General features: G+C 41.1%; 1 protein-coding gene across 5 annotated transcripts in view; it reads left to right on the top strand.

The window, feature by feature from the left end:
* Positions 1–26,029, top strand: part of LOC140739757 (uncharacterized) — a 222,581-nt gene that overhangs the window by 100,315 nt on the left and 96,237 nt on the right. For 2 of the 5 annotated variants that reach the window (XR_012101738.1, XM_073068246.1), the window contains exons 3-4: positions 2,300–2,406; positions 19,755–19,901. The exons of 1 other annotated variant lie outside the window; for it this stretch is intronic. Coding sequence is in view for 2 of the 4 variants with exons in the window: in XM_073068246.1 (XP_072924347.1) it covers positions 2,368–2,406; positions 19,755–19,901 (186 nt within the window). In the remaining 2 variants the exon portion in view is untranslated. The remainder of the gene's footprint in view (positions 1–2,299; positions 2,407–19,754; positions 19,902–26,029) is intronic. 2 more of the 5 variants (XR_012101739.1, XM_073068245.1) reach the window with 2 other exon arrangements.

Here is a 26,029-nt window from a genome sequence, read left to right as displayed (position 1 = left end):
TCTGTCTCTGCAAGATCAAGTAGCTGATTATTGACTTCAGAAGGAGGAAGCTGGAACTCCATGAGACCAGTTCTCATCAGGGAATCAAAGGTGGAGAAAGTTAGGAACATTAATCCCTCAATGTTATCATTTCAGAGTCCAGGGTCCAGCACACAAATGCCATTATGAAGAAAGCACAGCAGTTCCTCTACTTTCTTAGAAGTTTGCAAAGATTCAGCATGACATCTAAAACGTTATTACCCCTCAACCATCAGGCTTTTGAAACAGAGGGGAAAACTTCACTCTCCACATCACTGAACTGTTCCCACAACCTATGGACCCACTTTCAAGGACTTTTCATCTCACATTCTCAATATATATTGCTAATTTATTATTATTTTTTTCTTTTGTATTTGCACAGTTTGTTGTCTTTTGCACATTGGTTGTTTTCCATCCTGTTTGGTCTGTTCTTTCATTGATTCTATTATGTTTCTTCAATACACTGAGTATGCTCACAAGAAAATGAATCTCAGGTTTGTATATAGTGGCATACAGTATATGTACTTTGATAATCAGTTTACTTTAAACTTTGAGACCTTTTCTCGAGATTAAAAAAGAGTTATGTATTTATATTTTTCTCCACTGCATGAGGTCACGTAGATACCTTGTTGTAATGTTGGAAATACAGTGGGTGAACTTAGAGCACAAATGTCCATTGGCACCAATGTAACTATAAACAATGGCGTTGTGCCAATAACTTGGGGGGGAACTTTTGATTGACTCAAACACAAGCGTTAACTGTTCTTCCAAATCGTGCCACGGGATCCTTCACTCCCACCTGAGGAGCCTACAGGTGATACAATCCAAAAGACAAAACACAAGAGGTTGTGAAGATGCTGGAAATAGTAATAATAATGACTTATTTATAGAGTACTTTTCAGACAGACAATGTAGCTTAAAATGCTTTAGGGATAAAGAGCAAATATGAAAATAAAAAATAAAAATAAGCATCAAAATAAAAGACTAAAAGATGTCAGTTAAAAGCAAGGTTAAATAAATGAGGTGGAATTAAAAAATCTCAACTGAGCCTGCAGTCCTTATAGTTTTAGATATTGAATTCCACTGTTTAAGAGCATAATTCAAAAAAAAGTTGACCTGCCGATGATCTTTCGACAGAGATTGTTTAAATTTAAGAGACTGCCAGAAGAAGACCTGAGAACTCGAGCAAGAGTATAAAATAAAAGTGATTCTGTGATATGCTCTGGTCCCAGACTATGGAGAGCTTCAAAAACAAGAGAACTTTAAAATCAATTGTAAAAGATACAGGAAGCCAATGCAGAGAAGTTAGTACAGGAGTGATATGCTCCCTCATCCTGCTTTTAGTTAAAAGTCTAGCAGTGGCATTCTGAATGAGTTGAAGTTTGTCAATAGATTGCTTTGGAAGGCCAATAAAAAGTGCATTGCAGTAATCTAGTCCATTTGATATAAGGCTGTGAAGTCGTTTTTCAGCATCATTACATGACATAAACGGACGTACCTTTGCAATATTTAAGTGTAGAAATCCAAAATGTTGGAGGAGCTCAGCAGGTCAGGCAGCAGCTATAGAGGGGAATAAACAACCAATGTTTCAGGCTGAAATTCTTCATCGGGAAAGACAGTGGTTGCAATAATACTGAACAGTATTTGTGCAGCTGAGTCTCTGCAGTAGGAACTTGAACTCAGAACCTTCTGATTCAGGCAAGATTGCTGCCAATGAAGTCACAGCTGATGTTGGGAAGGGACTGGGGGGAGGGTTGGTAAGTGGAGCGGCAGATGTTACAAACCTGCCAGGAGACTGGTTCTTGCTTTCGCAGTGTCACACACAGGTGTGATTTAAGGGCAAGCCAAAATGTTGTAAGAACTTTGTCAGCATGTGGGTGCCGAAACTACCTTTGCATTTCTGATAGGTATTGCTTTGCATGGGTGAGATTTAACTGGGGAATTCTTGATCTGTACGTTTCAGTGGCATGCATTTACTCATCACATGGCTGGGAACATCAAGTCTTTTAAAACAAGTGTAAGCTTGCATAAACTGAACAGACGAAGAAATATTTTAAGGTGATATATACAAATGGCAGATGCTAGAACAACAATGGATAGTGGAACTAGGATCAATATTCCAGGATTTAAATAGAATACCTTGCTATAGAGTTAGATTTATAGATATTTAATCTTCAACCCAATTGTATAGCGGAGGATTAAAATGATCATTTGTCTTATTTTCATAGTGAAAGTTTCTGAGGCCTATTTCTGATATGAGACTTTACTGTTTATTTTATAGCCAATACTGACTCCTGAACCAATGTGGATAACTTCACTCACGTCAACACTGAACTGATTCCACAACCTATGGACTTGCTTTCAAGGACTCTACAATGCTTGTTCTCAGTATTTACTATTTTTATTATTATTATTAGAATATTTTTTCTCAGCTCAAGCTGGTAAAACTGAGGTACAGGCATAGCTAAGGACACTCATTTCTCAATTGCTAGCAGCTTTTGGACTATTCCAGTGGTGTTTAGGATTGTGGTATTCTGACTTACACAAATATTGCTGTGTAGACCTAATTGTTTAATGCTGTGGTGTAGTGACTTTGGAAGTATACCAGTTGTAGATATTACTATTGGGACAATGTATACCCTGTTCCATCATATTCCATAATCTTTCAATTTCCTCTTTAATTCGGCATATTTCTGGTCTTTTTCACTTATTGATGTCTGTATGTTGTGATTGGAATGGCTATTTATATTAACTAAGTTGTTTATCCTATATTATTATATTTGGACAGTTAATATGGATTGTCCAATCTGTAATAATGGTCTATCATTAGTATTATTATTTTTTGTACTCGCACAATTTGTCTTCTTTTGCACATTGGTTGTCTTGTCAGTCTTCCTGGGTAGTTTTTTATTGAATCACTGATCTACTGTGAATGCCTTCAAGAAAATGAATCTCAGATATTATATGGTGACATATACGTATGTTGATAATAAATAAATTTACTTTACTTTAATAATCCAACACTACAATTCTCCTCACTTAAGGACATAAATGCTCCACTTTCTAGATATTGATTTTTACTGTTGGGTTCATTTACATCTATCCATTGGCAATAGGCATTTTGTAAGATGGTTACACAGAATATAGAACATAGAAATTACAGTACAGTACAGGCCTTTCAGCCCACAATGTTGTGCTGACCTTTTAACCCACTCTCAGATCAATCTAACCCCTTCCTCTTACATAAACCTTCATTTTCCTATATTCAATGTGCCTATCTAAGAGTTTCTTAAATATTCCTAATGTATCTCCTGGTTGTTGTTATATGCTGGATGATTGCTAACCTTGCACTCAACTTCAGTAAGACCAAGGACTTGATGTGAATTTTCAAGTCAACATCTCAGAGGATCTATCCAGAGCCCAACACATTTGTGCAAACATGAAGGCGGCAATCCAACAGCTATAATTCATTAGGAGTTTAAGCATATTAGGTATGTCTCCAAAGACTTTTTCAAATTTCTACAGATTGCATTCTGACTGGCTGCATCACTGTCTGGTATGGAGATGCCAATACACAGGATCTTAAGAGGCCGCAGCGGGTTGTAGACTCAGCTGGCTCCACCATGGGCACAAGCCTAAGGACATCTTCACAAGGCAATGCCTCAAGAGGTGGCATCCATCATTAAGGAAACCATCTGAGACAAGCCCTCTTCTTTGTATTACCATCAGGGAGGAGGTATAGGAACATCAAGACCCACATTTAATACTTTAGGAGCAGCTTCTTCCCCTCTACTATCTGAACGGTATCTGAACAGTCCATAAGCCCATCAACCCTATCTTGCTGTTCCTCTTTTGCACTATTGATTCATTTATTTGTTATTGGAACAGTATTTTTTTAATGTCTTGCACTGTACTACTGCCACAAAACCACAAATTTCACAACGTCTTTTCTTACTGCCCATCGCACCACTTGCATTTAGGGCAGCAATGAAGGTCCTCCATCTCTGGCAGTATTCAGGGCTTCATTAATTGTGTCAGTAGCTTCCTTTCGGTTTTCATTACTTTCAGTCAGCTGTGCAAGTCCTGGGTGGAGATGCAACAATACTATCACACACAGATGTGGAAGATTTCTTCATTGCTATTTCAGTAACAGTTTTATTTTACCTGTCAGGTTTGCTGGTCCCGAACTGAACCCCTGAATCTGGAGGACCGGTAGACCGCTCTTACTCTGACCTATTTACGCTTTGACCTATTTGTGTGACCCTACCAGGAGCCTAAGCATAAAAGCCTGACTCCACCCAACATAGCTCTCAGGGTCACTGAGGCACACAAACCTCCAGACAAGTTGCGGTCCTTTTGGAGGTTCAGGACATATGTCAATGATAATAAACCTGATTCTGATTCTGAATTTCTCTAAATCAGCTGTAAAAGCCCCTGAATTCTTTTAAGGACATGGGCCTTAAATGGCCATAATCTCTTTTTATTCCATGTCAAAACATGGTTCATTGATATAAGGAACCTTTCCTCTATTGATAAAATAGCTGAATGGATCTCACTAAGAAATTAACAAAAAGGTTAAAGTTCAATGTTTTGAAGGAGGCAGTGTAGAATATTACTTTATAACTCAATTCCATTAAATTCTGAAATAGAAAATGTTGGAAACACTCAGTAGGTCAGAGAGCAACTGTAGAAGGAGAAAGGGTTAATGTGTCAGGTTAGAAATACTTAATCAGAATGACAAATTTTCACTTTTCATGTTGACTAACACCAATCTGTAAGTTATAGTTAAGAAGAATTAAGTCAGTCATTAACTGGCTCAGTAATGGAATGACTCATGTTTCTCAACAGCTTAATTCTAATTCTAGGAGATTTCTGTGAACCACTGGTCCCACAAGCTGAGATATGATTAATAAACCTTTTAAACAACTTCAGTGGAAGAGGTCTTCAATGTTTGTAGGTGTCCTGATCAAGGCTCTCAGCCCAAAATTTCCCCTTTTTATTCATCTCCACAGATACTGCCTGACCTGCTGAGTTCCTCCAGCATTTTGTGTGTGTTGCTCTGGATTTCCAGCATCTGCAGAATCTCTTGTCTTTATGATTTGCTGCTCCATTGCGAAGTCTCTTTGAGGGACACCAGGAAGAAGTTTAAATCCCTTTAATGAGAGTCAAATCTCCAGGCTTCACTTTCCACTGCCCTCCATGGACCGCTCCGACACTGGATACATGCCTTCAACACACTTTTTCTCTTTCTTTAGTCCAAATGAAGGGTCTCAGCCCAAAATATCGGCTTTTTATTCCTCTCCATAGATGCTGCCTAACCTACTGAGCTCTTCTGGCACTTTGTGTGTGTTACTTAGATGTTTAAGTTTGTCACTTCTGACTGGAAGGAATTTTCTGTGGTGTGTTGTTCAGGGTACAGCATGCAACAATAAAAAAATTCAACAATTATAAAGAATATATAATTATATTCACAACATAGAGAGCATTCTGATTGGCTGCATGACTGTCTGGTGGGTGGGGGGTGGTGCTGCTACTACACGGAATTGAAGTAAGCTGCAGAGAGTTGTAAAATTAGTCAGCTCAATCATTGTCACCAGCCTCTGAAGTATCCAGGATATCTTCAAGGAGCAGTGCCTCAGAAAAGCAACATCCATCATTAAGGACCCCACCACTCAGGACATACCTTCTTCTCATTGCTTCCATCAGGAAGGAGGTACAGAAGCCTGAAGGTACAGACTCAATGATTCAGGAACAGCTTCTTTTCCTCTGCCATCTGATTTCTGAATGGACATTGAACCCATGGACACTACCTCACTGTTTTTTTTAAATTTCCTATTTTTTTGCACTATTTATTTAGTGCCATTTTCCAGGTGGGTGATCAGTTAGTTTTGTGCAAGGGACGGTTGGGGGTTTGGGGTAAATGTGTTTTGTTTCTGTTTCTTTTCATGCAGGGTGGGAGGGGGGTCGATGTCTTTGCTTTAAATGACTTTTGTGGTTTTGCTGTACTTCAAGGCTATCTGGAGAAGGTGAATCTCAGAGTTATATTCTGCGTACATACCTTGGTAATAAAATAAGCCTTTGAACCTTTTATTTAATTATTATACAGTATATATGTATTTACAGTTTTTTTCTATTATCATGTATTGCATTGTACTGCAGCTGCAAAGTTGAAACATTTCACAACATATGCTGGTGATACGAAACCTGATTCTGATTACTGTATATATATATATATAATAAAATAAAGTTGGAGGTTAAAGTGTGGAAATGGAATAAAATGTGCATAAATACCAGCGTGTATTTACAATGCAAACAGCATTATAAAAAGTGCTTTACAGTGCAATGCAGTGATGGGGGTAATAGATAGAGGGGATGGGGGTGTGTTAAGAAGAATGGCTGATCAGATAAGCAACAGGACTCTTTATTTCCCCTTTAAACAGACCCTAATTACTGTTATTAATTTATTATCAATAATGAACTCTGCTCAAAATTAACATGGCATATGACAGAATTTTTTAGAAGATTTTCACCAATGTGGGCACACACTTTCAAAATGGTTCACTGACTGATTGGACTAAGGGACGGTTATGATATGGCTTCTGATGGCTTTAAAACCAGATTTCTGCTTAAAAGTACAATGGCTTTTTTGTCTGGTTTGCATCTTTGAAATAATAAGATTATCACTCAAATATTTACTCATGCCCAAATGCAGACAAATAGGGTTCTTACTGATGCTTACCTTCTTGTTAAGGGGACATCAAGATTCCATGTGTTGTTTTTCAGAGATGCTCTTCTGCACCCCACTGTTGTAATAAGTTACTGTCATCTTCCTGTCAGCTTGAACCAGTCTGGCCATTTTCTCTGCCCTCTAAAACTAACAAGGCATTTTCACTCACAGAATGGATGCCTACTGGATATTCTTGTTTCTTGCTCCATTCTATCTAAACTCTAGAGACTGTTGTGCATTAAAATCTCAGGAGATCAGCAATTTCTGAGATACTCAAACCACCCCATCTGACACCAACAATCATTCCATGGTCAAAGCTACTTAGATCACATTTTTCCCCAATCTGTTGTTTGGTCTGAACAACTGAAACTCTTGACCATGTCTGCATGTTTTTATGCATTGAGTTCCTGCTACATGATTGGCTGATTAGATATTTGCACTAATCATCAGGTACCTAATTACCTAATCATCAGGTACTTAATTAGATACATATGTACCTAATTAAGAGGCCACTGAGTGTGATTCTGTTAATACAAAATTAATATTGCTAATTAAACAAAATGCAACACTCAATTCCATGTGAGGTGCTAGAACTAATAGATAGATAGATAGATAGATAGATAGATACTTTATTCATCCCCATGGGGAAATTCAACTTTTTTCCAATGTCCCATACACTTGTTGTAGCAAAACTAATTACATACAATACTTAACTCAGTAAAAAAAAAATATGATATGCATCTAAATCACCATCTCAAAAAGCATTAATAATAGCTTTAAAAAGTTCTTAAGTCCTGGCGGTAGAATTGTAAAGCCTAATGGCATTGGGGAGTATTCTGGGAGTACAGTTAGACGAGAAGCTAGACTGGACTGCCAACACAGATGCCTTGTGCAGGAAGGCACAGAGTCGAATGTACTTCCTAAGAAGGTTGGCGTCATTCAATGTCTGTAGTGAGATGCTGAAGATGTTCTATAGGTCAGTTGTGGAGAGCGCCCTCTTCTTTGTGGTGGCGTGTTGGGGAGGAAGCATTAAGAAGAGGGACGCCTCACGTCTTAATAAGCTGGTAAGGAAGGCGGGCTCTGTCGTGGGCAAAGTACTGGAGAGTTTAACATCGGTAGCTGAGCGAAGGGCGCTGAGTAGGCTACGGTTATTACCAACAGAGGTATGTTTTTTACACAGTGGTGGGTATGCGGAATGCCCTACCAGGGATGGTGATAGAGGAAGATACATTAGGGGTGTTTATGAAACTCTTAGACACAAGGATGATAAAAGTAGAGAGCTACACAGGAAGAGGGAGGTAGATTGATCTTAGAGTAGGTTAAAAGGTCTGCACAACATTATGGACCGAAGGGCTTGTACTATCTTGCAATGTTTTTATGTTCTCTGTTCTATGACCAGTGAAGAAATTCCTGTGATATTAAAATTGCATTTGACTATAATTGTGATTAATAAAGTACTGATTTTGTTGTACAGTACAGGATTTTTTATCCGCTAGATATGTGTGACTCTGCCAAGGGCAACATTTATTACCTTCGTTGTCACAATGTCAAGTGTATTATCATTGGCATAAGTAGCTGTATACATACTGTAAGCATAATGAAAAACTTACTTGCAGCAGCATCACAGCACATAGCATTATAACTGTTCATAACATCAAGTAGTGGCCAAGGAGGTGTAGCATCTCCGGCAAAAGGGCTTGTCATGTTCCCCTAGGGACAGCTCATCCACCTCTGGTCGTCACCTGACAATCAGCTCTCTCCTCTGGCTCCAAGTTGCTGTTTGCATGTGACAGCAGCCACATCCCAGTACTCTGTTTCGACAGCTGGGCTAAACCAGGTGAGGGTAGATGGTTTGCCCCAAATGACAGTGAGAGGGGGATATGTCTATCCTAGATGATCCTAGGCCGGGAAGGTAGTTCTGCATCACTCCGTGGAGAGCCAAGGGCATGGCAAGCCACAGAAGATATCATGGCCATCCACTGCAACCAAGGTCTCCAGTTGTGACAATCACTCATACCACTGGAATTGGGCTTCTGAGGTTAAAAGAATGTAACTGCCCCAGTGCAATGGTTTTTCCACTTTAAAAGCTTTCTCACACCGCTTCTATTGTCATCGTTGAAATTGACGGGCAACCAACTTCCATCATGTTAAAAGATTAGCTTTATAGATAAACATTATTTATCACATGTACACCAAAGCATACAGTGAAATACATCATTTGCATCAACGACCAACACAGTTTAGGGGTGTGCTGGTGTCATCACACTTCCAGCAACAACATAATGTACCCACAATTTACTAACCCTAATTCATACGTCTTTAGGAATGTGGGAGGAAACTGGAGCACACAGAGGAAACCAATACAGAACATACAAACCGTTTACAAACAGCACCGGGAATTGAACCCCAGTTGCAGATCTTTGACATTGTAAAGGGTGGTGCTAACTGCTAAGACCATGATTACCCATGTCATATGACACGGCACATAATGAATGACTGATATGGAGGCATTTTTGCAAGAATTAATATGACATGATTTTTTTAAATAAACATTTGTATTTGAAGGCACATAAACTTGACAAGTCCCAGGCTACCTTCTAGTGAAGTGGCTTTCCTGCTCTGGATTACCAGTGTGCAATAACTACCAGCTAGTGTTGATAAATCAGAAGAAATTCCTGTGCTATCCATTGGAATGCCAACATCCAAATTTTTTTTAATGTTATAGTTGTAGGATTATACAACACAGAAATAGGTCTGTTTGCCCACTGAGTCATTCCTTCAAACCTCCATCTCATTAATTCTGTGCAGGACCCATTGATATTCTCACCTCACCCACTAATTAGCCTACCAACCTATGGAATGTGACTATGGACTCTGACTATGTTGACTATGGAATGTGGGGAGAAACCAGAGCACCTGGAGTAAACCCAACAGCCAGTGCTGCAGGCCAGACCCGAACCTACTGAATATCAAACAGGAAAGACTGGAAAAACTCACAGGTGTTGCAACTTCTGTGAAAAGTGAAACAGTTAAAGTTTCACACCTGCCACCCTTCTTCAGAACTAGGAAAGAAATCTCCTTCCACGGATGTTGCTTGACTTGCAAAATTTCTGGTTTTATCTCAGATTTTCAGCATCTGTAGTTTCTTTGATGGCATTTACAAGTATACCTGAATGTTGTCATAACACTGTTCAACTATTTTTTTCTAAAGTGTTGCTTCCTCAGAATTTTTTTTGTTTATGATAGACCACATAAAGCTGAACACAAATATTATTTCAGACTACTTGTATCACATAGGAATTTGGAGAAACAAGAAATGAACTTTCATTGGATATAATGTTTAATTGCATAATGGCGCTGATGCTTTGTAATCATTCAAAAATGTTTTGTTGATGATTTTTGCTTCTACTCAGTGCCTGAGGCTTTCATAATCGGCCAACACTGATGGATTCCAGTAGCCCTGATACTGTTTCTTCATGACTGCAATGTCCTGGTGAAACCTTTCACCATGCTTGTCACTGACAGCGCCAAGATTTGCAAGAAGTCTAAATGGGCATGCAGAAAATTAATCTTTTGTGACATGTTGCACTTCATGGTTTTGTATGCTTGAAGCGTGCTGTCAACCAGGTGCACGCAGTTTGGTGCTCTGTAGCTGCCAATAAATTTTTCAACAACATCCTGAATGCCTTTCATGTGATTTTCTCTGGTTTTCTAGAAGTTTTTCCGAATTGCCTGTCATTGATAACATGTTTGATATGTGGACCAACAACAATGCCTTCCTTAATCTTGACATCACTTATTCTGGGAAACACCTGTTTCAAATATGGAAATCTGGCAAAGAAATTTTTAGCCTTTCTAAAACCTGCTCTCCCATGCAGCATCCACCCTGACAAAGCATGCCTGGACAAGATAGAAAACTTTTCAGCATACTTTGTGGGCAACATTTTAATTGACTTGAATTTTGAGTTGAAATAACAAACATAGGCAGTTTTTAAAAAATAGTACATGACAGGGAAATTTCATGTTGATTTTCATCATGAGTGTATCTCCATGAGATACACCCAAAGATATTCAGGAATCAAAATCTTTGTTGTCCAGTGTAATTAAATGCTGAAGGCTGGAGAATGGGGTTGAGAAGGAAACTATATCTGCTATGATCAAATGGCAGAGCGGAGTTGATGGGCCAAATTGCCTAATTCTGCTCCTACAGCACGGTACAAAAATCTTATATCCATTAGGTGCCTATGGCTATTGTACAGTACTATATTTGTTAATGTGGAGCAGAGAGTGAGTTTGTAAATCTGGTGGGAGCAATGGATGTTGGGAATGGCAAGGGTGGAGTGCTGCAGGAGGGTGTGGGAGAGGTGGCAGAGAAGGAGGGCCAGGGGTGGAGGTAGGGTGGCGAAGTGCAGACTCACCCAGCCCTGAGACACCAGCAGAGTCATTTGATTGCAAACAATTATGTTTTTAATCATCACAGAATGTCTCTCTGGTGCTTCCCGCTCCCTCCTCTCTACCTCCCCTTTTTCCCCCAACAGTGATTCCCCTCTCCCTGCCCCCTTCCCACTCTTCAGTCTGCAATCAAGACCCATGTCAGAATCAGAGGTATCATCACTCACATCCATCATGAAATTTGGTTTTTTTTGTGGCAGCAGTAAAATGCAATTCATAAAATTACAACAGTAATTTATATATATAGCTCCTTAACTATATATATGTGCCTAAGCCTTTTGCACCATACCGTCTGTCACTGTACGTCTTATGCTGGAGGAATTGAACAAAACAATGACCATCAGTTTAATCCCTCAGTTGCTGTCTGACCTGCTGAGTTTCGCCATCATTATGTCTTTTGCATGATGTAACCAAAGAACTTTCATGTCTTTGGGATATGGTAGAGAACGAGAGCACCTAGAGGAAGCCACATGGTCCCCAGGGGAATTTGCAAACTCCACACGGTCAGCATCAGGGATCAGGATTGAACTCCAATTGCCTGCACTTCAAGGCAGCTGCTGTACCTGCCGAGCGACTGGGCTGCCCAGAATGCCAGACTGCCACAAACAGAGAAGACGGGCATCAGGGGCGATGAACCTATGGCACACATGCCAAAAACATTCTGTTACAGTGCTGCCCCTTGATCTTTTAAATCCAACCCATAAGAAAAATTGGGTGGCGGGGTGGAGGTACGTCTCTACCAAAGGAGGACTGAGGCGTTTCTTCCCTTCACTAGCCTGCAGGTCACCCTTCCCTTAAGTAAACACCTGCTTAGCCCCCCCTCCCATGGGAGCAGGTGGAAGATGGTCAGGTGACCATCTGGTGCATATCACAAGTCCTAGTTATGTGAACACTGACGCCAGACAGACAATCTCTGAAGAGTATTGATAATGGTCAGGGTCACCAATCTTGTAATGACACTGCCCAGAAGAAAGCAATGGCAAACCACTTCTGTAGAAAATTTTGCCTAGAACAATCATGGTCATAGTTAAAGACCATGATCGTCTATGTCATAGGACACGGCACATCATGATGATGATGATGATGAGAAAGGTGGGTTGCTGGGTAGCATGGCTCATTAGCCTGGAAAGGCCTTTTCCGTGTTGTATCTCTAAATAAATGAAATAAACAAATAATAATGAGAAAATCTGCAGATGCTAGAAATCTAAAACAACACACACAAAATGGTGGAGAAACTCAGCAGGGCAGGCAGCATCTGTGCAAAAGAGTAAACTGTCAATGTGTCAGGACGAGACCCTTCTTCAGGACTCAATAAATAAACGCTGCCCTCACAGCCCCACGACTTATTCTTCACCTCCTCTGGCTGAATACTTGAAGAAGAGTGAATAAAAGTACATGTTACATTCTGTTACTATGACAACAAGACCCAGAACTAATGTGACAACAAGTGAATTAAATATATATTACATTCCATGCAGAGGCAGTTGATTTAAGGGCATAAATAGCAATTCGTGTTCCAGTGAAATCTGATGATGTCACAGGGCATGCATCCCATGGATATTACTGATCAGCAATGGAAGCTGAATGCTGTAATGTGCAGCAGACTGTCTCAGAAGCAACATTTCATCTTGGTACAGTCCATTATTGGATGATGTAGCCAATTCCTGGTGCCTTTCCTGGGCTAGTAAGGTCAATACAGTTTTTTTCCATTATGAAATGCCAGTGTATGTTGTTTGCACTGACACTCATTACTCTGAACAGTTCTAACACTAGCCTAAAGCAACTTACTCAGTCTGTTTCAGATGTGCACCTTCCTTCTTGTAACTTTAAGCAGCAACAATCCAACATTTAAATCTCTAAGAGTGGGAGTGATATTCGTGTGTATTTAATATTTCAGTAATACTTGAATAATCTTGTGTATATATATATATTCATGTCAGTCCATGGCCTCCTCATGTACCAAGATGAGGACACCCTCAGGGTGGAAGAGCAACACCTTATATTCTGTCTGGATAGCCTCCAACATGATGGCATGAATATTGATTTCACCTTCTGGTAAGAACTACCCCCCTCTCCTTCCTCTATTCTCCACTCTGGCCCTTTACTTCTTCTCAACAGCCTATCACTTTCCCCTAGGTCCCCTCCTCCTATGGTCCAGACTCCTCTCCTATCAGATTCTTTTTTCTCCATCCCTTGACCTTACCCACCCACCTGGTTTCACCTATCACCATCCAGCTAGCCTCCTTCCCCTCCCTGCACCTTTCTATTCTGACATCTTCCCCCTTCATTTTCTGTCCTGAAGAAGGGTCTCGGCCTGAAACATCAACTGTTTATTCATTTCCATGCATGCTGCCTGACCTGCTGAGTTCCTCCAGCATTTTGTGCGTGTTGATTTTTAAATACATTGTTTGATTAAGCAATCTTGTTCATTTAAATAATTCATTATGGGTTATATGTATAAATATATGAATCACATACATCATTGTGATAGGTGCAAGCCTCGCTTAAAGTAAAACATGAAGTTAGACTCACATTTCCAGCACTCCTTGTTTTTCTTCCTATTAGTTTAATGTTTTAAAGTTACAAAACATAATTGGGGGAACAGTATTCATACAGACAAGAGATTCTGCAGATGTTGGAAATCCAGAGTAACACACACAAAATGCAGGAGGAACCCAGCAGGTCAGGCAGCATCTACGGAGAGGAATAAACAGTCAGTATTCTGGGTGAAACCCTTCATGAGAACTAGAAAGTAAAGGAGGAAGAAGCCAGACTAAGAAGGTGGGGGGGGGGGGGGAGGAGAAGGAGCACAAGCAGAGCAGGTTAAGGGAAAGGTGGATGGTTGGGGGAGGGGGATGAAGAAAGAAGCTGGAAGGGAGGGTGAAAGAGATAGTCTGAAGATGGAAGAATCTAATAGAAGAGGAGAGTAGAACATGAAAGACAGGGAAAGAGGAGAGGAACAAGAGGGAGTCGATGGGCAGGTGAGGATAAGAATAGGGGTAATTGTGTAACTGGGATGGAGAATGGATAAAGAGAGAAAAAGATTTTGGGGGGGGGGGGGAAGAAATTACCAGAAGTTAGAGCAATCGATGTTCATGTCATCAGGTTGAAGACTACTCAGATGGAATATGAGGTGTTGATCCATCCAGTTTGAGTTTGGCCTCATCACAGCAGTGCAGGAGGCCATGAACAGACATATCAGAATGGGAACAGGAAATGAAATTGAAATGGGCAGCCACAGGGAGATCCTGCCTTTTGTTGCATACAGCGATGAAAGTGATGTCCACCCCTCCCCCACAGTTTGTCCAGCCTTTGTTTCTAGCTCACTCAGTCTAATCCAGGTAGCATTCTGGTGAAGCTCTGCTGAGCTGTCCGCAAACCTTCACACACTTCTTGCAACGGGTGACCAGAACTGTTGTCTAACAAAAGATTAGTATAGCTGCAACAAAACTTTCTGACTTTTATACCCTGTGCCCCTCGTGATGAGGGCAAGTCTGCCATGTGCCTTCTTTACCACTTCATCTCCTCTCAGTGGGCTATAGGCTTAGACCCCCAAAGATCCTCTGCACTTTGAATTGTGTGCTCAGCACTGGCTGCCGACAAAAATCACCCAAATGAGCAAGTAGCTTGCTGTATTCTCACCTATCTTTGTGCCTGTTTACTGCAGATACAAGCATTAGTTCATCATGCAGATCCCATGTCTCTGGCAATAATCAAGGCTGGTTCCTGTTACACATGTAATCGGATTACAATTGACCATTGGCACTGGGACAACACAGTTAAACATTCTGAGTGAATTAACTGGAGCCATGTACGTCGACATTGTTTTACATTTATCCGGTCTTTCCCTTGTTTGTTGTCAAATTTAAAGAATCAAGAGTCTCCTTGTCAGAGCAGAGCTTCATCCAGTCTGTGAATCTTGTTCGATGTGACATTGACCCCAAACGTCCTCATGCATGTTGTATTAATGGGGCAGAAACGGGACAGATGAAGTTGCTGTTCTTTTCTAACATTGATCTCCAACTTCTGACAGTCAATTCTGGTTCATTGGCACACATCGGGACCAGCACATTTTGGCCCAATTCACTGAAGGTGGATTGAACTCCAGTTAAGAAGGTATAAAAAAGACAAACTGCTGTTTAACTGAGTAACAATTGATATATTTAAATGAAATACAGAACAAATTAAAACACTATCAATATCTCTACAGTACTATAAAACTGTATTAGTTCCTAATAGTTATTGACAGAGAAATGCATCTGCCATGTTCTTTTGATTGACTATAAATGAACAAAATCCGTGTAGACACTTAGTGTAGATAGTGGACCACCTTCCTACAGTGCTATCAACAACTGCATCCACTAACTCTTCATTTTCATTGTAACATTCAATATGATTGTCAATACCTTTGTAATTCTTAACTGTTGAATGAGTGGGAGTTTCACTTTCACTCCCATCCGTTTTTGGCATCTCGAAGCCTGAATGCTTGAAACTGCAATGAGAAAAACAGTTCTGCAATATCTTACTGCTCATTTCTCACCAACTATCAGTGACAATATCACTGCTTTTTGAAGACAAGCACTCACAAATGACGCTATTTAAAAACCAATCTCTCTAACCATGGTGTCGTTTCTAATGGTCATGCAAGTGCACGTGACTGACACTAGTTAGAAACTATTCAGCAACAGTCTAATGCCCTGATTAAGCATCAGTGATCCAAAATCAGTGAAAGGAATACTAGCTATATTCTCAATTTAGGTTTTGTTCTTTAAGAATTCTCCCAAATAAACAGCTGCACTGATTAACCAATGGCCAAATTAACCAGAATCCACTGTATTAACCCTTAACTTCATCCCTCCCAAGAAGAACAAGATGCAATGTGCCTGTGATGTAGCTCTAAGTTTTTCATTGAATCTGTAGGTACAAGTACCTGTTCATGACAATGAACTGGACTTTGAAGAGCGTATGAGGGCAAGAGGGGCAAACATATCACTCATGGGTTTAGAGGAGGGGTCTCCAGTTTGGGGTATAGAGAATTGGGGGGAGGATCAGAATCAGGTTTAATGTGTCATGAAATCTGTTAACTTTGCAGCAGCAGTCGAATGCAATACATAGTAATAGTAAAGAAAAATACTGTGAATTACAGTGTATATATATATACTTAAATTAATAAGTAGTACAAAAATAGAAATAAAATAAGTAGTGAGGTAGTGTTCATGGGATCAATGTCCATTCAGACACCTGATGGCAGAGGGGAAGAAGCGGTTTCTGAGTTACTGAATGTGTACCTTCAGGCTTCTGTACCTCCTTCCCGGTTGTAGCAAAGAAAAGAGGGCATGTCCTAGGTGATGGGGGTTCTTAATGATGGACGCTGCCTTTTTGAGGCATCACTCCTTGAAGATGAGGAATAGATGGAGGAGGCAGTAGGAAACATCTCACCACAACACTGAAAACAAAAGTAGATTAGGTTAGATTTATTTGTCACATGTACATCAAAACATTGATGCATATAGAGAAATGTGCTGTTTTGGGTCAACGACCAACACAGTCCAAAGATGTGCTGGCAGGTGCCCACAAATGTCACCGTGCTTCTGGAGCCAACATACTCACAACATGTTCACTATTCCCTAACCCTAACCAAACGTCTGTGGAATGTGGAAGGGAATGGGAGCACCCAGGGGAAACCCACATAGTCATGGGGAGCTTGTACAAACTCCTTAAAGACAGCAGTAAGAACTCAAACAACACACACAAAATGCTGGTGGAACACAGCAGGCCAGGCAGCATCTATAAGGAGAAGCACTGTCGACGTTTCGGGCCGAGACCCTTCGTCAGGACTAACTGAAAGGAAAGATAGTAAGAGATTTGAAAGTAGTGGGGGGGGAGAGGGAAATGCAAAATGATAGGAGAAGACCGGAGGGGGTGGGATGAAGCTAAGAGCTGGAAAGGTGATTGGCGAAAGTGATACAGAGCTCAACTCCACTTTCACAGTTAGCACTGTAAAGTGTTGCACTAACCACTACACAACTGTGCTCCCTGTAGTGTTTCATGAAGTACCCTCTTCACTTTGGTTGGGATCTGGAACATACACCATGGTTGGTGGAGACAGGTACTCTTACAGCATTTAAGAAGTGTCAAGATTAGCAGTTGAAATGTGAAGGCAGTAAAGGCTGACCAGTGGGATCAGAATAGAGAGGTACTTGGTGAATAGCATCAAGGACCTGTCTATACTGATCCCATAGTATACAACTTCAAGTTTATTGTCATTCAGCCACCAGATTTCTGAATAGACAATGGACAGTACCTCACCATTTTTTCCCGTTCCCTTTTTTGCACTACTTGGTTAATTAAATTTTATATATATATATATTTCTTTCTGTAATTTATACTGCTGCCCCAGGATAACAAAGTTCACAACATATGCCGGTGTTATTAAACCCGATTCTAATTCCAAACAAAACATTGTTCCTGTGGGGCCAAGGTGCAAAACACAGTCACAGACAGCACATCTAGTTAGTATCCAGCACATACAGTCACAAAATAACATTAGCACAAGTCTCTGAGTGTCATGGCCTGAAGACTGACAGGTTGACATTAAGTGCAAGGTGCACGTTTATGTGAGAAGTGGGCCGAAGGGCCTGTTCTGCGCTGTATCCCCTCATGTCTTGAAGTTGTTTTGCACCTGTGCATATGTGCACTTGTGCGGATGACAACCAAACCTGACCTTGGCGTTAACTTTGACTCTGCATGAGGATCTTGGCAAAATTCCCACCATGAGGAAGGAGCCTGTCAGTTCTAAAACTGCAATATTTGCAATGAAAATAGGATAGGAAGGGTAAACACAAGAGATTCTGCAGATGCTGGAAATACAGAGTGTTGTGTATTTAATATTTCAGTAATATTTGAGTAATCTTGCAAATATGTTGATGATTAAGCATTCTTTGTTTGTTTAGATAATCCATTAGGGGCTATATGTACAAATAAGTGAATTGCATACGTCATGGTCCCTGTCATGAGAGGTGGAAACTGGTCAGGCTAGCAAGCGGGGCTCTGGTGAAGCAGTGTTGGCTAATCCTCTGTATAGTCAATACAGTGGATTACACAAACATTGATGAACTCCAGTCATTACATTGACTTTGGATGATAGAGATGGGAGGTCATCAATGGTTTATGCTCCGCCGGGAGCTAAGGGCCCAAGAAGAAGATACATCATGATGCTCCCACTTGATACGTGAGCGCCTCACTTAAAGTAAAAGAACAAACTAAGATTTGCATTTCTTGGGCTCCTGTCTTTTTCCTTCTGATTTGTTTTACGTTTTGGACCAAGATCCTTCATCAGGACTCGAAAGGAAGGGGGAAGATGGTGGGGGAGGGGAAGGAGGACAAATTGGAAGGTGACGGGTGAAGCCATGTGCGTGGGGTTGGGGGTGGGTTGACATAAGAAGGACTGGAAGGCTTATGGAGGAATGGGGAAGCAACAGTAGTCACAGAATCATATTCTTGTGTAAAGCCTGAATCTTTGCTGCAGCAGAGCAGCAGGAGCAGAGGGTTGCCACAACAAACACAGGCCAATTAAAGCTCCTGCAATTAAGGCATTTCACAGAAGTACATCCAAGGCATGAGTCACACCCCTGGGATATGGAGAACCTCACACTTTTCTGTGACACTTCCTGGGATCTTCCTCCTGTGAGGGGCATCAGGATCAGAATCAGGTTTACTATCACCAACATGTCATGAAATCTGTTGTGTTGCAGCAGCAGTACAGTGCAATACATAAAATATACTAGAAATTACCATCAGGAATATACAGAAATAACATTAAATAAGGAGTACAAAAGTCCCAAGAGGACCACAACCTTTTTGGAGGTTTGTGTGCCTTAATGACTCAGAGAGCTATGCTGGCTGGAGTCAGGGCTTTATGCTTTTGCTCTTAGTAGAGTTACCTATGCCAAACAGGTCAAAGGGTAGAGTTCAAAGTTCAATATAAAAAGTTCAATGTAAATTTTATTATCAAAGTACACACATGTCACCATATACAATCTGAGATTCATTTTCTTGGCATACTCAGCAAATCTATAGAATAGTAACTATAACAGGATCAATGAAAGATCAACCAGAGCGCAGAAGGCAAGAAACTGTGGAAACACAAAAATAAATTACTAGGAATAATTAATGAGAACATGAGATAATGAGAGAAAGTCCTTAATGTGAGATCATTGGTTGTGGGAACATGTCAATGAAAGGGCAAGTGACTGTTGTTATCCCCTTTTGTTCAAGAGCCTGATGGTTGAGGGGTAGTTATTGTTCTTGAACCTGGTGGTGTGAGTCCTGAAGTTCTTGTACCTTTTACCTTGGCCTTACTTTTTGCTTGATGTAGGTAGGGGAGGAGCAGGCTTAAGAAAAAATAACCTGCAGATGCTGTATATCCGAAATAAAAGCAGAAAATACTGGAAGCATTCAGCATGTCAGGCAACAAGTTTGAAAAGAGAAACATGGTTAAAGTTTTGGGCCTGAGACCATTCCCCAGAAGGAATGCTAACTCTGCTTCTCTATCCAGGGGAGGGAACAGCCATTATCAGTATTGGCAAGGAGATGCAAACGATTGCAGATGCCGGAACCTGGGGCAACAAACAATCTGCTGGAAGAACTCCTCTATGTCCATTTATTACCAAGAGGGAGAGCTTGTGATATGTCGAACTGTCAGGTGAATGATTAGCTTTTGTTGTACTGCAGATCATGGTCTTTCTTGGGGGCTTTGCTTGGTGGGTGGAGGAAGCTGATGCTTTCTTGCAGGAGTGGGTGGGGCTGGGAGGAGTCATTGCTTTGCTTGTGCGTGGGAAGGGGGAGTAGTTGGTCCTTTGGGGGTTCTAACGTTTTTACTGTCACTCATTCTTTGGGGCACTCTTCTGTTCTTGTGGATGTCTTTGAAGAACAAGAATTTCAGGTTGAATTTTGTCAGATATTAAATGGAACTATTGAACTATTGAACTCAGTGGCATGGACAGCATCTGTGGGAGGAACGGAATTGTTGACGTTTCAGATCGAAAGTCTTCGATGGGACCTTGGTCCCAAATATCTACAATCCCTTTCCTCCCTCAAGTGTTGTTTAACCTGCTGATTTCCTCCAGCAGATTATAAACTCGCAGCGCCCATGGTGAGGACCAAGAAGGTTTGATTAAGGGAGGTGGAGGAGCGTTTATAGGACTGCTTGGAGTCAATGAACTGGACAATATTCATCAACACCTCTCTGGATGAGAACATACCAGACATACCCAAATCAAAAGCCATAGATGAACCAGGAGATTTGTAGTCTGCTGAGGGCTAGACCTGTGGCATTCAAGACCAGTAAGCCAGAAATGTACAAGTCGTCCTGGTATGGCCTACGGAAGGCTATTTTAAGAGTGAAAAAAACCTAATTCTGATTGAGATTAGAGATGGTATCAGATGCATGTCACCTCTGGCAGGGTTTGCAGGCCATTACTTCCTACAAAGTGAAACCCGACATCATGAATGGCTGTGATACTTCACTTCCAGATGAGCTCAACACCTTTTATGCACACTTTGGAAGGGGGAACCTCAGAATCAGAATCAGGTTTATTATCCCCGGCATGTGACGTGAAATTTGTTAACTTAGCAGCAGCAGTTCAATGCAATACATAATCTAGCAGAGACAGAAATAAAAATAGTAATAATAAATAAAATAAAACATAATAATAAATAAACAAGTAAATTACACATATTGAATAGATTATTAAAAAATGTGCAAAAACAGAAACACTGTATATTAAAAAAGTGAGGTAGTGTCCAAAGATTCAATGTCCATTCAGGAATCAGATGGTGGAGGAGAAGAAGCTGTTCCTGAATCGCTGAGTGTGTGCCTTCAGGCTTCTGTACCTCCTACCTGATGGTAACAGTGAGAAAAGGGCATGCCCTGGGTGCTGGAGGTCCTTAATAATGGATGCTGCCATTCTGAAACACCACTCCCTAAAGATGTCCTGGGTACTTTGTAGGCTAGAGCCCAAGATGGAACTGACTACATTTACAAACTTCTGCAGCTTCTTTCGGTCCTGTGATGCAGCCTGTCAAAATGTCCTCCACGATATAACTATAGAAGTTTTTGAGTGCATTTGTTGACATGCCAAATCACTTAAAACTCCTAATAAAGTACTGCATAGCCGCTGTCTTGCCTGCTTTATGACTACATCAATGTGTTGGGGCCAGGTTAGATCTTCAGAGATCTTGACACCCAGGAACTTGAAACTGCTCACTCTCTCCACTTCTGATCCCTCTATGAGAATTGGTATGTGTTCCTTCATCTTACCCTTCCTGAAGTCCACAATCAGCTCTTTCGTCTTACTGACGTTGAGTGCCAGGTGGTTGCTGTGGCACCATTCCACTAGTTGGCATATCTCACTCCTGTATGTCCTCTCGTCACCACCAGAGATTCTAACAATGGTTGTATCGTCAGTAAATTTGTAGATGGTATTTGAGCTCATCCCTGCACCATTCAGTGACTCTGTGATCTCTGTCTCAGAGACTGATGTCAAAACATCTATCAAGACAGTGAACCCTTGCAAGACATCGGGCATCAGGGTTAAGCACCTGGTAGGGCTCTGAAAACCTGTACCAAGCAACTGGTGGGAGTGTTCAAGGACATCTTCAATCTCTCATTACTGCAGTTGGAGGTTCCCACCTGTTTCAAAAGGGGGACAATTATACCAGAGCCCAAGAAGAGCAGGGTGAGCTGCCTCAACAACTATTGGAATAACTCTCGCAAATTTCTACAGATAGGACGATAAGACATAGGAGCAGAATTTGGCCATTTGGCCCATCGAGTCTGCTCCACCATTCAATCATGTCTGAATGGTTTTTTCCCCTCTCCTCAGCCCCACTCCCCAGCCTTCTCCCTGTAACCCTTGATGCCATGTCCAATCAAGAACCTATCAAGCTTTGCCTTAATTACACCCAGTGACCTAGCCTCCACAGTTGCCTGTGGTAATAAATCTACCCCCAGCTAAAGATATTTCTCCACATCTCTGATTTAAATGGACATCCCTCTATCCTGAAGCTGTGCCATCTTGCCCTAGACTATCCCACCATGGGAAACATCCTTTCCACATCTACCATGTCTATGCCTTACAACATTTGAAAGGTTTCAATGAGATCCCCCTCCCCATCCTTCTAAATTCCAACAAGTACAGATCCACAGTCATCAAACGTTTCTCATATGATAATCTTTTCATTCCCGGAGTCATCCTTGTGAACCTCCTCTGAATTCTCTCCAATGCCAGCACATCTTTTCTTAGATGAGGAGCTGAAAACTGTTCAAAATACTCAAGGTGAGGCCTCACCAGTGCTTTATAAAGTCTCAGCATCACATCCCTGCTTTTGTATTCTAGACCTCTTGAAATGAATGCTAACATTGCATTTGCCTTCCTCCCCACCGACTCAAACTGCAAGTTAACATTTAGGGTGTTCTACATAAGGACTCCCAAGTCTCTTTGCATCTCAGATTTTTGGATTTCCTCCCTGTTCAGAAAATAGTCTGCACATTTATTTCTACTACCAAAGTGCATGACCATGCATTTTTCAAAATTGTATTTCATTTGCTTTTTTCTTGCCCATTCTCCTTCTGCAGCCTACCTGTTTCATCAACAAAACCGGCTCCTCCACCAATCTTCGATCACCTGCAAACTTGGCAACAAAGCCATCTATTCCATCATCTAAATCATTGATATACAGCATAAAAAGCAGCCACAACAACGACCCCTGCGGAACAATACTAGTCACTGGCAACCAACCGGAAAAGGATCCTTTTATTCCCATATGCTGCCTCCTACCAATCAGCCAATGCTCTAAGCATGCCAGTAACTTTCCTGAAATACCATGGGCTCTTAACTTGTTAAGCAGTCTTGTGTCTGGCACCTTGTCAAAGGCCTTCTGAAAGTACAAATATCCACTTCATCACCTTTATCTGTCGTACTTGTAATCTCCTCAAAGAATTGCAATAGGTTCCTCAGGCAAGATTTTTCCTTAAGGAAACTATGCTGACTGTCCTATCTTGTCCCATGTCACCAAATACTCCATAACCTCATCCTTAACAATAGACTCCAACATCTTCCCATCACTGAGGTCAGGCTAACTGGTCTATAATTTTCTTTCTGCTGCCTTCCTCTTTTCTTAAAGAGTGGAGTGACATTTGCAATTTTCCAGTCCTCTGGCACCATGCCAGAGTGCAGTGATTTTTGAAAGATCATTACTAATGCCTCCACAATCTCTACCGTTACCTCTTTCAGAACCCTAGGGTGCAGTTCATCTGGCCTGATTGAATTATGTACCCTCAGGTCTTTCAGCTTTTTGAGCACCTTCTCCCTTGTAATAGTCACTGCACTTCTCTTCCCTCACACCTTTTAACATCTAGCATACTGTTAGTGGCTTCCACAGTGAAGACTGATGCAAAATACTTATTTAGTGCATCTGCCATCTCCTTGTCCCCCATTATTATTGCTCTGGCCTCATTTTCTAGTGGTCCTAAATCCACTCTCATCTCTCTTACTACTTTTTTTTTTACATACTTGAAAAAGCTTTTACTAACCACTTCGATATTGTTTGCCAGCTTGCTTTCATATTTCATCTTTTCCCTCCTAATGACTCTTAGTTGCTCTCTGTAAGTTTTTTAAAGTTTCCTAATCCTCTGTCTTGCCATTAATTTTTCTTTGTTGTATGCACTCTTTTGATTTTACATTAGCTTTGATTTCCCTTGTCAGCCATGGCTGTACTATTTTGCCATTGGGTATTTTTCTGTTTGTGGAACATATCTGTTTCTGTACCTTCCACATTTTCCCCAGAAACTCACGCCATTGCTGCTCTGATGCCATCCCTGCCAGCATCTCCTTCCTATTTGGCCAACCCCTCTCTCATACCTCTAATTTCCTTTACTCCACTGAAATACTGCTACCTCAGACATTACTTTCTCCCTATCAAATTTCAAGTTGAACTCAATCATATTGTGATCACTGCCTCCTAAGGGTTCTTTTACCTTAGTTCATTACGTAGCATCCAAGCCAATATAGCTGATCCCCTAGTAGGCTCAATGACAAACTACTCTAAAAAGCCATCTTGGAGGCATTCAACAAAAACTCACTCTTGAGATCCATTACCAACTTGATTTTCCCAATTGACATGAATGTTGAAATCTCCATGACTATCATAACATTGCCCTTTTGACATGTCTTTTCTATTTCCCATTGTAATCTATGGTCCATATCCCAGCTACTGTTGGGAGGTCTGTATATAATTGTCATCAGGGTTCTTTCTTAAAGATGTAATGTGGAGAGCATTCTAACTAGCTGCTACCCCTTCTGTTATGGAGGGGCCACAGAACAGGATCAGAAAAAGCTGCAGAAATTTGTAAACTCAACAAGCTCCATCATGGACACTAACCTCCCCAGCATTGAGAATACTTTCAAAAGGCAATGCTTCAAAAAGGAGGCATCAGTCATTAAGGCCCCACCATCACCCAAAATATGCCCTCTTCTCCTTACTACCATGGAGGAAGTGCACAAGCCTAAAGACACACACTGTCACATGCACAGAACACAGGTAGATTCAAATGCAGGACACAAACACATTTTGTAGCATTAACAAGAATAGAGTTTATTAATAATTACAAGGGAAGCTAGAAACAAAGATTGTTCAGAAGGAAATCAAGGAGTGAACAAAACAGAAGTGGGAATAAATGTGGCTGGACTCAGACTCAGGCCCTGGACTTGGACTGGGACTTGGAACTCAGAACCTGGTCTTGGAACTCAGAACCTCAGAGCCTGGACTTGGAACTCAGAACATAGAACACTGAGCTAGGGCTCCTCCTTGGGCACAGGACATAGAGCTAGGACTCTTCTTAGACACAGGGCACAGAACATGAAGAGACAGTTCCCCACTCCGCATAGTGGTAAACAGCCAGACCTACCCAGCGGAGGAGAGGACACAGAGAGACAAAACCACACAACAATAGACAGTTCTTTATCTTGACATAAAATGGCTCCAAGTAATGGCAATCCCTTGATGTGGCCCAGGAACTAGATCCCAGACAGTGGATCTTATCTCACTCCAGCAGTTTAACTTGACAGACCCACTCCAGCAAGGTAGCTTAGCGGCTGGCTCCGGCAAGGAAAGGTGACTTACTGGCACTCACATCAGGAAGAAGACTTGACTTGTTCCGGCAATGTGGCTTGGCTCGCTCCAGCAAGGTCACTTGCTCACACTTGCTTCAGTGACATAAGTTGATGTCAAGTGACAATCTAGTGCCAAGTAGCTGTAAATCCGACACTATATACTGCTGGTTCAGCTGAGAATCAAGTGCTTTTAATTACAGAGCCCAAGAAACATGGGGAAACAATAAATCAAGGAAAACAAGGAGTCAACAGTCCTGATCGTGATACAAAGGAAATTTAAAGGAACCAGGGGATCACTGATCAGGACCATGACACACACTCAACATTTCAGGAACAGCTTCTTCCCTTTGGCCATCAGATTTCTGAATGGACATTGACATTTTTAAGAGACTCCTAGATAGGTACATGGAGCTTAGAAAAATGGAGGGCTATGGGTAACCCTAGATAATTTCTAAAGTAAGTTTATGTTTGGCACAGCATTGTGGGCCCAAAGACCTGTATTGTGCTGTAGGTTTTCTATGAAACCATGAACACTTTCTCAGTATTTTTCCTTCTGTTTTTGCACTAACTACCTATTTCATTTTTTTAATATACTTACTGTAATTTATAGTTTTTATTATGATGTGTTGCAATGTACTGTTGCTGCAAAATAACAAAT

The sequence above is a fragment of the Hemitrygon akajei genome, chromosome 16 (assembly GCF_048418815.1).
Source record: "Hemitrygon akajei chromosome 16, sHemAka1.3, whole genome shotgun sequence".
In the NCBI taxonomy this organism is placed as follows: Eukaryota; Metazoa; Chordata; class Chondrichthyes; order Myliobatiformes; family Dasyatidae; genus Hemitrygon; species Hemitrygon akajei.
This window is presented reverse-complemented; position numbering and strand designations above follow the sequence as displayed.